A 16894-nucleotide genomic window follows, 5' to 3' on the forward strand; every position below is an offset into this window, starting at 1 on the left:
TTTTTTTTTAAATATATGTTACATGTTTTTCTCCCTGTCCTTAGTAGTTATAACAGGTTTAATCGTGTAAAGCAGCTAACTAATTCGACACACTGGGCTAATTAATGCTCTAGCTTTAGCTAACTTAATCTGAGGACCGTTATTAAAGTCGTGCGCGCGCGCGCGCGCGGACTGTTTGGCGACGCGCGCTCGCGCCGCTGGGACGCTGCAGTAGGTGTTGGTGTCCGTCCATTCTCTGTCAGTCAGGTGGACTCGGAAAAAAAAAATCACAAAGAAAGAGTGTTTTGTCTGTTTTTCTGTCAAGAATGTCGATTTGATACGAGTGAAAAACGGCAGCGCGGAATTCTGACTGACTTTGTGTGGGGAAAATAACGAACTAGCGAGCTTTACTATGGCTGCTTTGGATGAATCTGAAGTTGACGCGAACGTCGTCGGTTAAAGGTATTTAAACTTATTGAAATTAATATAAATATTACACTTGTGTGGGTTTTAAAAAAAATTAAATGTAAGACTTGTCTTTGAACGTAGAGTCTGTTTTGTTTTGGCATATAAGATATACATGTTGTTTATTAGCTTATTATAGTAACGTAGGAGAACAGGATATGAGTTCGGCATTTTCCGCCGTTCGGCAGATTGTCCCGGAAAGACCCGAAGTCTTACAGCTATACACGCCTAGAAATAATGTACCAAACTATACTTTCCCTTCCTAATAGAGTGGTGCTATCAAGAGTACATCGTTTGTACCTTTAATATGTATCTTTTCTACGAGTTGTACCTTTAATTAGCTTTTAGAGTAAGGCTTTAAAGTTAAATCAATGATCATTATGCTCAAATTATGCGCCTTAGATTGTTTTTAAAGGTAAGAGTCAGAATCTGTATGGAGGAATGGTCTCAGATCCCTTGCCATGTATTCTCCAACCTCATCAGGCATTATCGGAGAAGACTATAATTATATGACTCTAAAGCCAATCATTTTTGCACACCTATATTTAACAAAGCTATATATTTTTTGGATAAACCTGTGTATTGTTTGATATCCTTGAGAGCAGAGTATTTTTGTGAATGTTTTGAACAAAAGGTCAAAAGCTTGAACAATAAAGACAAATTTTCACAGCCTTCTTTGCTCACGTTTACCAAGGGTGTTAATATTAGTGGAGGGCACTGTATCGTCCACCGATCTTAGTATACCATTAAAAATAATCTGGGGTATATAATTGCACGTTAAAGACCATTGAGGTGTGTTTAAGTCTTTACTCGAAAAGCTAATTAACTGTACACTTAATGAGCCTTCCCAGGTAAAAGTTACACACTAAAGTTACTCTTGATAATACCAAGCTAGCTACGACGAAAAGTACAGTTCGGTACCTTTATTTCTGAGAGTGCGCAGAGCAGTTTTCTGGGACACCGTGAGAAGTGAAATAACATTTTAAGATAAATACCATAAAATAATAAGATGTATTTATGTGTGTATGTTTTGTTTAATATGTTTATCCTCTGTCATGTTTGTATAGTGTTGGTTGATCATTTCATAACGACTTGTTGTACTGTTTGCTCGTCGTCATAGTTCTTGGATGTAATCAAAGCCTTTGCGTCTTCTTTACATCCTTGACTTTCTAAGACAGGCGGAGTTTTTGAGGACCAGCGCGTTCATCGGGACATGAGACCAGAAGACGTCCATCAGATGGAGCAAGCACGAAACTCTAAGAGATTTAGGGTTGTTCTCTGTCTCTGTCCCCCAGAACGTACAGAAATGCGAACAGGTTGTTTGTTTAACACACGGGATTGATTGATTGATTGATTGATTTATTCTCACCTTCAGTCATCCATTCATTCCTCTTTTTATTTATTTATTTAAATCTCTTTCAGTTACTCTCTTTTCAGTTGTTCAACATAAACTGATTAAAAAGTCATACTTGTAAATATTGTGCCATAAAATATAAGGTTGTATCATGTTCCAGCACATGGGACAGCAGTTTAGCAGAGGAAGGAAGTGGGCATGTATTAGTTTGGGGACATTTTCAATTAGCATATTCATAGAATCTGTTTTTTTTTTCTTTTCTTTTGATGAGCGTAAAAGTGTAGACACTTCCTGTGTGTGTTTTTTTTTTATTAGATTTTCTGAAGCCACCACATTAAATAATTTACTATTTCATATTGAAAAACTATAGCATTTAAAACAAGATCTGTGTAACGTTAAACAACCCACCCACCCCTCCCCCCACAGCCTGCCGTGATATTAGATCTGTTGTTGTGTTTGATTCCCCTAGCAGAGACGAGAGCCTCCATCAGAGTTATCGGGACGAACAGAGTCACTGTTGACACTGGCAGGGTGAGCGTTTCTCAGGCCAATGAAATCAGCTATTTCAATTAGATTACAGTCGTCTTTCTCTCTCTCTCAGACTCTCCTACAAACACAAGGTTAAACAGAGAAAGAGCGGAAAAACAGAATGCAGAAATGGAAAATATGTTGTGTCATTTAAATTTATTTTTTTTTCCTGTGTGGAATTGAGTTTCTTTCTTGCTAATGCATGTGTTTGCCCTTTGTAGGGTCACCGGGTGCACGTTCTAGATTTTGATGCCGTGTGGAATGAAGGGGCTTCACCGAAAGACATCTATGAGTCAACGACAAAGGCATTTACCCATGTTGCACTAGATCTACTACTTAGCACTGACAGTAGTATTCACTAGTTATTCACTAAATCTGTGAAATTTACTTATATATGATTTCCTGTATCTGACCTCCTTGCTGTCTCAGATTACACAGCGTTCATGGTGCAACACTAGGAAATAAAACATTAAGAAAAAAGCCGGATATTCTCTCCAGGTTTCCTTTCATTCTCTCTGTCTGTCATCCTGCTGTACACCCTCTCTTATTCTTATTCTTATTCTGCGCTTTTCTGCTACTCGTACTTTCTGACCCTCTCTCTCTCTCTCTCTCTCTCTCTCTCTCTCTCTCTCTCTCTTTCTCCCTCTGTATTTATTTACCCCAGTCATTGGTGGAGTATGTGATGAAGGGTTATAATGGATGTGTCGTATTGTATGGACAGTCCACCAGCGGAGAGACACACCCAGTTCAAGCCTGCACAGCCAGACAGAGGGGCATCATCAGCCGTACTGCTGACGACATCTTTAATTGTATCCCTCTGTCAAAGCTCATCTCCAAACGTTCATAAGGTTTAATTGTCTGTGTGTAATTCGTGGTACAGGCGTGAAAAAGTTAAAATTTGATTAGCTTCCCAAATATATTTTGACCTATTTAAGCTTATGTTCTTAAAGTGTTATGTTTTTTTCTTACCGATAATGAAAGATGCTATCTTATGAAGCAATATGATCTCAAAGCCCAAATATGTGACTGTCAGTATACATGATTGTGTAGATACTATCCAAGAAACAAAATATATTCAGATATAACCGCTCACAAGTAATATTGTACTGACTTGGGCCTTTCGGATTGTAAATGATTTGACATCTGTATTGCCTGAACATCTGCAGTGGAATGGAAATGTTGTTTCCTTTAAGAGCTGCAGTTTGTAATGTGTTAAAGCATTTCTAGATCTGTAAGAACTGTCATGGACATTCAAAAGATACAGTCCCCGCCAAAACTATTGGAACGGGGAGGTCAATTCGTTTGTTTGTGCTGTACACCGATGACATTTGGGTTTGAAATCAAAAGATGGATATGAGACGAGAGTTTTTCAGGATTTCAGCTTTTATTTCCTGGCATTTTCATCTAGATGTGTTAAACAACATAAAACATTGAACCTTTTGTATCAGACCACCTTCATAGCTCTCACAATGTTTCTGTCATCAGCTGTCCCATTCGGTGTCTGTTGCTCAGTACATCAGTGGTTTCTTTCTTTTTCAGGACATTCCAAATTGTTCTATCGGCTATGCCCAGTGTTTGTGCAATGCCTCTGATTGATTTTCCCTCTTTTCTCAGCTTCAAAATGGCTTACGTTTCTCCCATAAACAGCTCTCTGATCTTCATGTTGGTTTATCATTTTTAACAACAAATTCAGTCTTCACAGATGAAACTGAAGGCTAAAACCAAGAGTAGACGTTCAGAGTTATTTATTGTTTAAAGCTGCAGTACGTAACTTTTTTTGGCAAAAAAAAAAAATGAACAAAAATAATTTTTTGAGCAAGTACGTAAAAAGTACATCAGTGTTCAAAACTGTCTCCTTACCTTACCCCGATTCGTAACAGTGAGCTTATAGTAATGATTTATAATTTGAGCTGTCGGGTCGGATTTCGCAAGAAATGCCTGTTTGACGTCATTCGTCTTTGCGTGGTTACGTCACGTCTGTAAACAGAAAGAAGAAGAGCCGGCTACTATATCGCGTGTGTGGGGGCTGAGGATGGTGGAGTGTTTGTAGCGTGTCCTTACAACAGTTGCTTAGAATTTAAACTTGTCATCTAGATGGCTGCTTTAATCTTGATCGTGCTAAACGCAATCATCGTTGACATCTGGGGAATCAGCTGTTGTCAAAACTAAGAAACCTCGAACTGCAGAGAGCCTGCAGTCCAAATGGGAATGCGACAGAGCCCGTGCTAACACGAGAATAAATATCGGCATGGCTTTTGAGAGGTGGCAAAAACTCAGAGACCTGAAGGGATTGAAGACTGCTGAACAAGTAAGACATTTCAGTTGCTTAATAAGTAGATAGCTAACATTAGCGCACTTGTTCGCTTGTTTCAGCTAGGTGATTTTTTTGTTTGTTTGTTTGTTTGTTTGTTTTGCTTTGATCAGTGTGGTAACTTGCACTTATTTTCTGCTAGCTATGAGAGAGAAAGCAATTCACCTCTACCGCAAGAAAAACGTATCCACCACCACCTCCGTTGTCAAGTTTTGGAGCTAAAATGCAACCCATACGAGTACCTCAAACCATTAGATTCATCCTCGAAGATGGAGAAGTGCCGAAGCACAATTTTAAAAAACCTACGCAAGTAACTTGCAATTTTATGTTTCAAACAGAGATGGCGATGGAGAGGCAAAAGTGCAGTACTGCAGCTTTAAACAATAAATCTAACAAGAAGCACCTGTCAGTCACATTTTCCAATATTTTTGCTCGCCTACAAATTGGGTGGTCTGATACATAATATGTTATGTTCTATGTCGTTTAATACATCTACATATAAATACCAGGAAATAAAAAGTGAAATTCTCAACACTCTTCTCATCTTATTCATCTTTTGATCTCAAACCCAAATGTTCTGTCTACAGCAAAAATAAAATGAATTGCCCTTGCTGTTCCAATAGTTTCAGCGGGGCCTTTGCATGTGATAAACGGTCCTGAAATGCTGGAACAGAGTAGCTCAACAAAATTTGATCATGAGGTCAAATCGGGTAAATGGGAAGACAGCGTTTTAATCCCAGTATGCCTTGCAGCAGCACAGGGCTCTAAAGGTTACAAACTGCTCCTTTAACTTATTCCAGGCTTTTGAATGAACCTCCAGGACATTTAGAATTTAGAAAGCCATCCTTAATCTGACCCTATCAGCTCCAGAGGCCTCTCACTGCAGAGTCAGGGTGTCCTCTTATCACATCTCTAATGAGAAGATTTACGACCTGTTGGTGAGTAGATCCTGGAAGATGTTGCATCAGTTTTTTTTTGTTAAAAAGTACACTTGAACACAGCCAATAACAAACAGCTAATGTCGCTCATATGAGACTTTCAGAGACTTTGTCCATACTTAGGTTTAAAAAAAAACAAAAAAAAACCATATATATATATATATATATATATATATATATATATATATATATATATATATATATATATATATATATATATATTATATTCTGGGAGTGCTACTTATGAGTAATAATGGCTTAATAGCTCATATCGTGTTAAGGAATACTTCAATACTCTATGGTTCTCAAAATGAGGTCCAGGGACTCCCAAGCATCCCTAGTTTTTTTGTTTGTTGATTTTTTTCTTCTTCAAACTCTCCAGTAAAAAGACTAATATTATGGTACACATTGAAAGTTGGAGTATGTTTGTAAAATACATCTGTACTTAGGAGGTTCATGATTGTTTTAACAGTTAAAGGGATCCCTGGCTTCAAAATAATTTGAGAATTCCTGTTCTCATGAATGATTAAAAGCAAACAAATAGACATCTAAGATTTTGTTGTTAGCCACATCAGATTAGCTTCATTTTTCTCTCCATGTCAGTGTGCATGCTGACTGAGGAACACCTCATAGGAGATTAACGTTATAACAGCAGTTTAAATAAGAAAAAAGGTGTACAGGTTAAATACTCATCCTAATCTTAGATCCTCACTTTTAGGAGCCTCAGGTGAGTGAGGTGTGCCGTATCCACGACACAGAGGAAGTGGTGCTACTGGAGGGGCTGAGAGAGCTGGAGGTCGGCTCTGCTCAGGAACTGATGGACGTGTACCACAGTGGGATCACCCACAGGAACACAGGTGAGAGAACCTCCTATACAGATAACCAGTTAGAGCTGAGAGGACACAGCTTCCTACAGGTATAACAGATCATTCATTCTGTTTTTGAAGATACTTAGAAGAGATACAAGTACAAATGTAGTCATTTTTTAAAAATGAACTTTTTATGTTAGTGCAACTACATAGTCCATAATGAAAAGTACATAATCCGTAATGAAAACTACATAGTCCATAATGAAAGAACACACACACCCACACACACTTTGTGTATTTGTGCAGGTGTCTCTAAAGGTGATTTTGCCAGCAAGTCTCATATGGTGTTAAACATTATGGTCATAAACATGAGAGGCAAGTCTGATAAAGGTAAGATGAACCAAACCGATTGTGTCGACAATTATCTGTGTGTTTTAAAAGGTTTTATAAAGTCATTACCTTGTGACTAGATCTGAGAATCCCATGACAAATTCAACACTAATTATGTTGAGGTTCTGGATTACATTTTAAAAACTAAATGTTGAAGAGGATTGCTTTTACCATCTAGCATTTGACCAAAAAAAAAAAAAAAAGAATTTTCTGTTTTCTCAGGTTGTTAGAGAAAAAAAGTTTGTTAAAAGTACAGTATTCCAGTCCCTCCAGGATTTAGCGATTTAGCGATCGCAGCGATAATGCAAAATCCCACAATATTTGGAAGAGCTTGCAATTTTTCAAAATTACCGCAGATTATTGCCAAGACTCGTCGAACACGAGTACAGCTAAAAGGTCTCAATCAAGATCTAAAATCAAACATTTTTGGCCACAACAATCTCAGAAAAAAACTCAGCGAAATGCTGTTCGGACTGGTCTGCTATGCTGTCTTCACAGTATTGGAAGGATAAATTTTTGGGGTGAAAAAGGGGCAACAAAAGCCATTCAAGAAGCTAGGTAGCAGTAGTGGCTCGTCCGTTGTTGAATCTTGTCCTGATTTACAGCTCCATACATTTTAAATACTTATTACCTCCTTTTGAGCTACCAACAATTAAAAAAACGTTATTTGACAACAGATTTTCTGTCCATTTTCTCACCTTCCTAGATGTTGTGCAATCCTTAGCTTTCATATTTATCATTATTATTACTCCTAGTGGTGACAAATGAGAACTGCAACAAGCACCAATAGACATCCACATGGGCAAGATTTATCCCGCCCAAGAAAAATCGCTCTGAGCATTTTTCATTGAAGAGAAGAAGTGGACAGGCAAGTTAATGACATGGTTGCCAGATTGGGCTTTAAAAAAAAGTCTGCACCTGCCAAGATGTTGTTTTATAGCAAATAATCTAATTAAAAGTTTCAAAACATCTCAAGTGTGATAGTTTGAGCCTATACTATTATTAATGTCTGCTATCTAGATCTATTGCAAGGCAATAGTGTTTCTAGAGTATTTTTATTTTTTAAATGATATGTATGGTAATATAGCTTTGACTGACTAGCATCCTATCCAGGGTGTATTCCTGCCTTGCTCTCATCCTTGGATATGCTCAACTTAGACCCTGGCCAGGATATAGAAGTTCAATGAATAAGTGAATGATTGTTATATAAACAATTTATTATTATTATTGATCTAGAAACATTACAAGCCGAATATTGTGCTGTAAATATCATATACTATACTGAATATGGAACTCATAGTCTAATAACTATTTTTCTCATTTGTAAGTCGCTTTGGATAAAAGCGTCTGCTAATTGAATAAATGTAAATGTAATAAGGGTTAGTATAACCACAGTATAACCATATGAAGGTTTTGGTTTTAACTCTAATCCAGCGTTCTGTCTTCAGAACTTTAGCCAAGAATACCATTCATTACATTCTTTACTTTCGCAAAAAAACATTTCTCATCACATCCATCAAACAATTACACAACCCAAGCCTCCCCTAGGAGCATCAGCAAACACACTGGAGTGTGGCTAATGTGTGTGTGTGTGTGTGTGTGTGTGTGTGTGTGTGTGTGTTATTGTAGGGAGATATGAGCAAACCTGTAACGTCGACCTCCTGCTGTTTATGATTCCATTGCACCGAAAAAGTTTTAGAGAGTTGTTAGAATTTTTACATAGTTTGGTAGTATGATCAACTTGCATCTGTGTGTGTGTGTGTTTGTGTGTGTGTGTGTGTGTGTGTGTGTGTGTGTGTGTTTGACATTCACAGAAGGAGTTTTGACAGCCAGCAAACTTACTCTGGTAAGATGGTAGCATCATATTAGACAGAATACTCTCTCGACCACCAGATCTTAATTAAATGCAGTATATTGCGTGTCAGCATATATATATATATATATATATATATATATATATATATATATATATATATATATATATATATATATTGTGTGTGTGTGTGTAAACTATTTATTATCAGTATTCATTGTGCTTCTCTATTTCCTAGGTGGATCTTGCAAGTTCAGGCAAAGTAGGAGCAAGAGGATTCTTTTGCTTTCTCCTTACATGTGCACGCACATACACACACACACACACACACACACACACACACACATACACGCACACGCACGTATGCATGCTTCCTTTTTTTTTTTTTAATGTCACACATACACATTTGTACGTCCATAGAGCTACTCTAAATGTTTAATTTAATGCTAATGACACTGATGATAATAATAAAAAAAAAACAACAACATTTTTGTAGTGAAAAATCAGGAATAAAAGGTAAGATTAAAACCAAATCAAAGCCAAAACTAAATCTTAGTCCACAGTATCTGTAGCATATGTGTGATTTCTCTCCACACATTACCAGGGTACTGAGAAAAGAATAGAAAAATGCACGAGTCAATCGTGAGAGCATGTATGCGGAAGAGGGTAGATAGTCCTTCGCTCTGGGTGTGTTACGCTGTCCCGTGACACAGCATGAGATACAGCTGGCTAGCTTCAGGTGATTCAAAGGGAGCATGTGTTAGTCTTTACCTTTCCCAATCGTAGCAGCTGTGTGATAGGGGAGCGCTGGCTGGTGGATGGGAACTGTCCCAGAACAATTTGGGGAGAACTATAGGGGTTCTCTTCTTCAAGACTCTTCTTATTGTTAGCGTATATATTTTGAATTGACATTATAATTGTAAACATTATTTCTATAGACTTTCAATACAAGTAAGGTTTCTGTACTTTATTCAGAAATTTCTTGTTTGTGGCAATTGCCTATATCATACAGATGCAGTAAATACAGCTCATAATGGAAATCATGGAGTATTTCTTTAAAAGCTGCCTTGCCATTATTTTTAAGCATACACCACCCGTCAAAAGTTTAGACACACTCATTCTTTATTTTTATAATTTTTCCCCCTACATTTTAGAATAATAATAAAGTCATAAAAACTCTTTAATAACCCAAATGGAATTATTGGAATTATGTTTTGATAAAAAATCCAAAATAAATCAAAATAATTAGTATTTCAGCATCTTCAAAGTAGACGTACCTTTCACCTAGAAATTTCCAGAAACGTATTCTTGGCGTTTTCTCATCCGATTTCTTGAGGAATTTCCCTGAGATGCTTTTTAAACAGTATTAAAGGAGTTCACACCGACGCCGGACTCTTGTCGGCTGCTTTTCTGAATATTTCCCTCCGAGTCGTCTGTTTAAAATTATATTATTTTGTAAATAAAATGTTTTCTAATGAAAGAAATGAATACGTCGGCACAACTGTATTTTTGTCTACGACACCGATTTCACACATTTAATCACACACCTTCAGATCAAAAGGTTTTTAACGATCATGAGAAACATTTCAGTTGAGTGTCCACAAACTTTTGACCCGGAGCGTGCTTATCTCTGAGTAATTTTTTTCTTTACTGTCTTCTTATTCTCTCTCTCTCTCTCTCTCTCTCTCTCTCTCTCTCTCTCTCTCTCTCTCTCGTCCTCTGTGTATAAGTCCACATGTAACAGTTCTGCAGTTCTGGATATGAGAAGAAGTTTCCATGTGGCTCAAGAAAACCTTCAGGAGGCCAAAACAATTAAACGATCCCTTACAATCTTTAGAAATGTGAGTATGTTTTCAGAAATGTACACACTACAAAAACACATGTAGTTTTGTGTCTGTTTCAGCACTGTGGACTGTTAAAGACATCACTGTGTATAGCTGGGTTTGTGCTACAGGTCTGTCTTTCGTCTTTATTTTACGTACTTGTATTTTAATCACATCTACTGTATATTCTAACCTCATTATGGTCATGTATGCTTTGTGTTTTTTAAATCCTGTTTTTATGTACATGATGTGTAAAGGGTTAAATGTGTTTCTGTTGTAGTTGAGAAATTGTGTGGGGGGTAGGGTAGAGTCATGGTCACGTTCAGCAAAATGAGCAAAAGTTTGGGAGGATATTAGAAATGAACACTGTTGCTGTGGTTACTGCAGATAAAGTGGAGGCCCCTTTCCCTCAGTGTTTTTGGATGGTTTTTGAAAAACAAAGACACTACGATAACGAGTTGGAGGGAGGACAAGGTCATATTCAGTGTTTTGTGCAATGCTTTAACAGAGTCCAAAGACCTGGTTTAACTCCCCTAAATTAATTATCCAGAGCAAATGAATTCAGGGCAGTGAAAGCTCTAACCTATGTAGGATATTAATTTGAGAAACTTGTTTTACTGGAGGCTAAAACCATTCTGTGCTTCTTTACTGAGTATCTGAGATAGAGTGGATATAAAAAAGACTCCACAGCTCTGTAAAACTGGCAGCTTTCTGTGACGTAAAAAACTACAGGTAAATCATATTTTCTTAATGTGATATAGTGTCGTTTAATGGAGGCACAGACGGAAGCAAGCGCAAGAAATCAGTAAACGAGAACATGCAGAGGTCAATTGATCAGGTAAACAGTCCAGAACAGGCAAGGATATAAACAAAGTCAGAACCTGAATAAACAAACACGATACAAGGCTTGGATAATGACAGAGACAAGGCAACTGAGCGTTTACTTCGCAATCTGCTGTGTGTGTGAGAATCTCTTAAAAGGAGTGTGTGGGTGTGCGTGTGATTGAGAACAGGAGTCTCTAATTAGATCTCCAGCGAAGGTGAACGTGTTTGTACGTGTGTGTGTGTGTGTGTGTGTGTGTGGGAAGTGTCTTTGGCTATGTTTGTAGTTGGTGGTGCATTCTGGGAACAACAAAATACAAGTTTTTAAAAAATAGAAGCGTTTTAGGGGACAAAGATAACCTGGCTGCATAAGCGTGCACACCCCTTAACCAATACTTTGTTAAAGCACCCTTTTGCTTGTAGTACATTACATTTATTACATTTACATTTATTCACTTAGCAGACGCTTTTATCCAAAGCGACTTACAAATGAGAAAGATACAAGCAAAGTACAGCACTCTTTGTAGGTAAAAGTCTACTAACTCGGCACATCCTGATTTGCCGATATTATTCCACTCTTCTTTGCAAAAATGCTCCAGATCTGTCAAATTACAAGGGGCTCTCCTGTTGAAGAGAAGCAGCCGCATAGCATGATGCCGCCACCACCATGCTTCACTGTGTGTCTGGTGTTCTTTTATATCCACTGTAAACACTATCACAGTTATGTCTTTTTAAAGGGTTTCCCAAGCCCTGATACAAAGGTTGCTGCTTATAATGTGTCCTTTTTTTATTTCTAAAACTTATTATTAGAACATCCAAGGCATCGCTAAAAGATTAAGGCTCAAAGAGCATTTTCTCGCTACTCATTAAAAACTAGCCCTAGCCCACATTGGAGCCAACAGAACATCTAGTTCTAGTTCAGGTTTTCATTAATGTGAGTAACGACTGGAATGATTATAGCTATAAGAGTAAAAGTGACTAGGTCATCAAACCGCACTTTGTCGTTTGTGTCTAACAAGGAGGAAATACTCTGAATGAGGAAGACTCTGAAGAGCCAGAAGCAAAAAAAAAAAAAAAAAAAAAAGTAAAAGCATTGTCGACACTAAAAGCATAACCAACAGGTTCCCAAATTCGTGTCCTGGAGTACTTCCTGTCCTGCACATTTTAGTGTTATCTCTGCTGAAGGGATGATAAGTAGCTGATTAGTTGAATCAGGCGTGTTAGGAGCAGGGAAAACACTAAGCTGTGCAGCACAGAGGGTTCTTCAGGACCAGGGTTGGGAACCTGTTATGTAACCAATCAGCCATTAGGTACTGTTGGTTCCAGTCATGAGAATGTACCAAAACTCATACAACCAGAACTCAGAACCCTTAGTACTGAGGGGGGAAAAAAGCCCTGGGTTTGTTCTGGTGCAACATGTAGTACAATGGAAAAAACCCAATATGGGTTCTATTATGGATTTATTTTTGAATTAGTTTTGTTATCTCACAGTATGTACCTGAACCTTCGTGTTTTTGTATTGTGAATATAGCGGTTACTATAGTGTCATTAAGTATTAAGGGTAATGGGTAAAATTTTCTCTAATTGCAGGTGATATTTTCTCTGAGTAACACAGGCTCTCAACACATTCCATACAGAGAGTCCAAACTCACTCGTGTTCTGAGAGACTGGTGAGAGTCATTCATCATTATCATTATGAGTCACCACTTTTTCTCTATCAGTGCTTTATTTATTTATTCATTACTTTTGCATGAGCGCCATGATTTCATACTGAAATCCAGGTATATGTAGAATTTGATCTAAACTACTAGGTCGCAGTTAGGAGCCCTGTATGATTTCATATTTGCACCCATACTCTGTAAGCCAGCACTGCCTCGGCTCTGCAGTCAGTATTTTAGATTATCCTTACTAAAAAAAAAAAAACAACAACAAAGGAAATTTACTTGAAATAGATCTTTGACGTATTCTGGATCAATCATATGTCCACGAATGAATTTTGATCAAGCTGGTGAGTTAGGAAGACCTTAAGAGCATAGAAGATGTGAGCGAAAGAGAGAGTGTTCGGTTGTTAACACTATCAGTTGAGTTTAAACAGGTGATTAGAGACAGAGTATGGCTGTGAATAATTAAAACGTTCAGTTAGTTCATCTATTTGGTTCTTCTGTTCTTGTCATTCATTTTATTCTTCTGCAACCATTTGTTACTGAAAAGGCAGTGTGTGTGTGTGTGTCTGTGAGGCCATGCAATTTTCAATCCTGTAAACAATTACATATGTGTTAAATTAATAAAAAATAAATGACAGCCTGTGGTTATCACTTCAATAACACTAACAATACATTAGCTTGAGTCATACCCGAGCCTCAAGTGGCCTTCTGGAGACTTCATCATTTTCCTCTCCTTACTTTTTTTTTCATTTTTGATTTTTTTTGGGCCGCTGCCTATTTTGTCACCGTTTGACCCTCAGCAATGATATGTCGTGACAGTTGCCCATGCGGGGAGAATAGATTAACCTTTTTCAAATCGCAGATACGGTTGTGAGATAACCTGGTGGAAGTAAGGTTAAGCTGAAGGAAGTTTGCAGATTCGCATTCGGTATTCACAATATTAAAATGGCTGCTAAATGAAGGAATTCACTCACCGGCGCTTGTTTTGAACTTTAATTCGATGGACGGATTGGTTTGTATGAGTGTTACTTTGAATCCTGAATCGTTACTCACATCACACTGCTACCTGTTTGTTTGAGGAAGAGGAGGCTACGTTCACATTTAAGGCGTCTAGCAGATCCTTATCCAGAGCTACTTACATTTATCTCATTTATACAACTCAGCAGTTGAGTGTTAAGCAGTTGAGAGTTAAGGGTCTTGCTCAAGGGCCCAGCATTGGCAGCTTAGTAGTACTAGGATTTGAACTTATGACCTTTCCATCAGAAGTCCAATATCATAACCACCGAATGACCACTGTCTTCTTCTTTCCTCTTCTCAAGATACACTTCCACGCTGACTTCCACACTGACTTCCACACTGACTTCCAAGTGTTGAATAATTAATTCCTGAATACATTAATGCATGCTTCATGATCGTAGTATATATTTATTTGCTTATTTACAACTAATAAGTGCTATTTCTACTGTGACCTACTAGGCATGATTCTTTCTGTTGTATGAAGCTCTATCTTAGTTGTCTGTCTTTGCGTTTGGTACAGTCTTGGAGGAAACTGTCGGACGTGTCTTATGGTCACCGTGCCAACCCAGTCGTCGTCCGTCACGGAGACTATGAGCTGCCTGCAGTTTGCTGCACAGGCTTTGAACATACCTTCACGGCCCATACACACCTCCCAGATCCGCTACACACCTGCACAGGTACACAAACACAGCTCTGTCTTAATGACCAGTACATACACAACATTCGAAGCAATTATGAGTACAAAAGCATGCAGGTTACAACTTGTAGAATCTTGTATTTTTATTATACACGCTCAGAAAAAAAAACAACAACAGATCATTTCAGGATACAGGAGGTGATGACACGTATTTAGGGCCTAGAGCAGGGGCGAAACCTGGTTTATTCTTTAGCCCCGAATAATTCTCCACTTTGAGCTGTTTGTCACTACGTAACTGAAGGTCAGTAAAGGACGATATCAGTGTTGTAATTCTGTATCTTCAGCGAATGGAGTGTTGTATTTTATCTTCAATGAACGGACGCTAGACCAATCAGACGGAGCGTACAGGAAACTACGTGGAAATAGTCGTGTGTTATTGGCTGACTGGTCAGAATTCTGCTGAACGCTAGCTCATACAGTCAGTTAGTGTAAGGAGGAAAACGGATTGAAATTGAAACACTGACATCCTCTCATGCTGAGCAGGAAAACAAGGTGTGTAAATGTCTATATGAGTTCCAAGTTACGTGAATATGATATGAGCAGAGCATAAGGACAGCTAATGTACTTTACAAGGCACTGTAGCAGCTAAACCCATACAGTGATAGTTTAATTGTGCCTCTCTTTGCTAGCAACACCAAACTAGCCTAGTCTTGTGTTAGATAGCCAAAAAGTTTGATATTTTATCGGTCTGGTAGCCCTGCAAACAGCGACAACACTCAAGGCAAGTTTTCTGATAAATCCAGTTTTTTTTTCCTCTCCAATTTTCACATTTTCAAGCAAGCAAAAAAATGCATGTACCTTACCTGTAGAGTACGCTTTTCCTGGCAGTGTAACACTCAGAAGTGCAGGGACTCGATTTAACCGAATTGTATTTTCCTGTTTAGGTACAAAACATGTGGACAGCAGAGAAGAACAGTCTTCTTCTGACTCGAACACAGATCCTCCCACCAGTCAGTGGACGAGTAAGTGTTGATGCTTAATCAGTTTTACACATTCGCTCCTGCTCGGTACATTTTTACAGGGACAGGAAGAAGTGAGTCTGAGATAGCACTTTTCTTTTGAAATGTCTCCAAAGGAGTGGTGAAGCTGGGCTTAAGTTTGACTTGCTTCATGATATTGATTGCTTCATGATGTGCTACAGCCTAATCCAATCCATTAAGGCAGCCAAAGTCCGCTGATACTTCTCATGGTATTTACCATTATCAAATGGTATTTTAACAGGATATAGGCATTTACATTTAGCTTGACAGTCCTATTACACAGGACCAGAAGTCCAACGTCTTAAGCACTATCGCTTTTCTTTTTGGTTCCAGTCCTGTCCCTACCCTTGTCTTCTCATTGGTTTGTTTTTCTAATGTGTTCACCTGTTCTATGTTCAGCCCTTAATTCGTTTGGTTATTAATACCCTGTTGCCTCTGTTTCTCTTCGCAAAGGCTTGCAGAGTGTGTAGTGCAATTATGAGCATTCTGAGCATTGTTTCTCTGACTCTTGCTTATATTATCATTTCTTCTGTGATGTGATCCTCCTTTCTGCTAAGTTATTAGCCTCCGTTCGCATGTGATCCCTAGGTCTCTATAACGGTGACAGTTTTCCCAGGACGCGACTTGCATTTACACTCAATCCCTTCCTGAGTAATTAAAATTGAATCGCTGCATAAAATTGCACGTTGAACAGGGGCTTCTGAGACAACTTAGCAACTTAGGGAGTTGTTTTAACCTCAGTTTGGATTTTAATAGCTTTGCTTGCTAAGTACAGAAAGTACAGACATCTCAGTTTTAGTTCTGAACATGCTAAATAAAAGACTTCCCGTAGAAGAACTTTATCATAAACTTCCTCAACTCTAACTAGTGGCTTTAATGAAAACACAGGAAGTTGTATGAGGGTTATTTTTAAAGCAGCTGTCAATGTCATTTATATTGTTTTCTCTCCTGTGGGCAGATCTCAAAATAACACTCTTTCATCTCATCTCACTCAAAATCGAAAAGCATCACAGGGATGACTCACCAGGACAAAAAAAACCCCCAGACATTTCCTAACCCGTATATTAAACCACGGTCAGGAGAAGGGCATGTTTTTCCCACTAATGAAGTCAGATTAAGAGCAAAAACAACAACCAGAATGCAAACTAAAGCAGAAGAACATGATTGGAGAAATAGGTAGGGAGTTAGACCGATAAATGTAATATATTGCATATATTTTACAATATATTATACTTATATTTCAGAGTATATTGAATATATTACAATATAATCCATTTATATATAAGAGTACAAAGAGATCCAGC

The 16894-nt window shown here is 38.0% G+C and overlaps 1 protein-coding gene across 7 annotated transcripts in view; it reads left to right on the forward strand.

Annotated features, from left to right (window-relative positions):
* Positions 1-21: 21 nt before the first annotated feature.
* si:ch211-63b16.4 (kinesin heavy chain) overlaps positions 22-16894 on the forward strand; it is a 64485-nt gene continuing 47612 nt past the window's right edge. For 4 of the 7 annotated variants that reach the window (XR_008397040.1, XR_008397039.1, XR_001813578.3 and 1 more), the window contains exons 1-14: positions 23-441; positions 1623-1760; positions 2268-2329; positions 2548-2631; positions 2991-3135; positions 5502-5575; positions 6294-6432; positions 6691-6774; positions 8589-8620; positions 8826-8849; positions 10318-10428; positions 12823-12902; positions 14434-14590; positions 15495-15572. Coding sequence is in view for 1 of the 7 variants with exons in the window: in XM_017476033.3 (XP_017331522.1) it covers positions 405-441; positions 1623-1760; positions 2268-2329; positions 2548-2631; positions 2991-3135; positions 5502-5575; positions 6294-6432; positions 6691-6774; positions 8589-8620; positions 8826-8849; positions 10318-10428; positions 12823-12902; positions 14434-14590; positions 15495-15572 (1245 nt within the window). In the remaining 6 variants the exon portion in view is untranslated. Of the gene's footprint in view, positions 442-1618; positions 1761-2267; positions 2330-2547; positions 2825-2990; positions 3136-5501; positions 5576-6293; positions 6433-6690; positions 6775-8588; positions 8621-8825; positions 8850-10317; positions 10429-12822; positions 12903-14433; positions 14591-15494; positions 15573-16894 lie in introns of those variants that run through there. The other 3 variants (XR_008397041.1, XR_008397042.1, XR_008397043.1) reach the window with 3 other exon arrangements.

The sequence above is a fragment of the Ictalurus punctatus genome, chromosome 9 (assembly GCF_001660625.3).
Source record: "Ictalurus punctatus breed USDA103 chromosome 9, Coco_2.0, whole genome shotgun sequence".
In the NCBI taxonomy this organism is placed as follows: domain Eukaryota; kingdom Metazoa; phylum Chordata; class Actinopteri; order Siluriformes; family Ictaluridae; genus Ictalurus; species Ictalurus punctatus.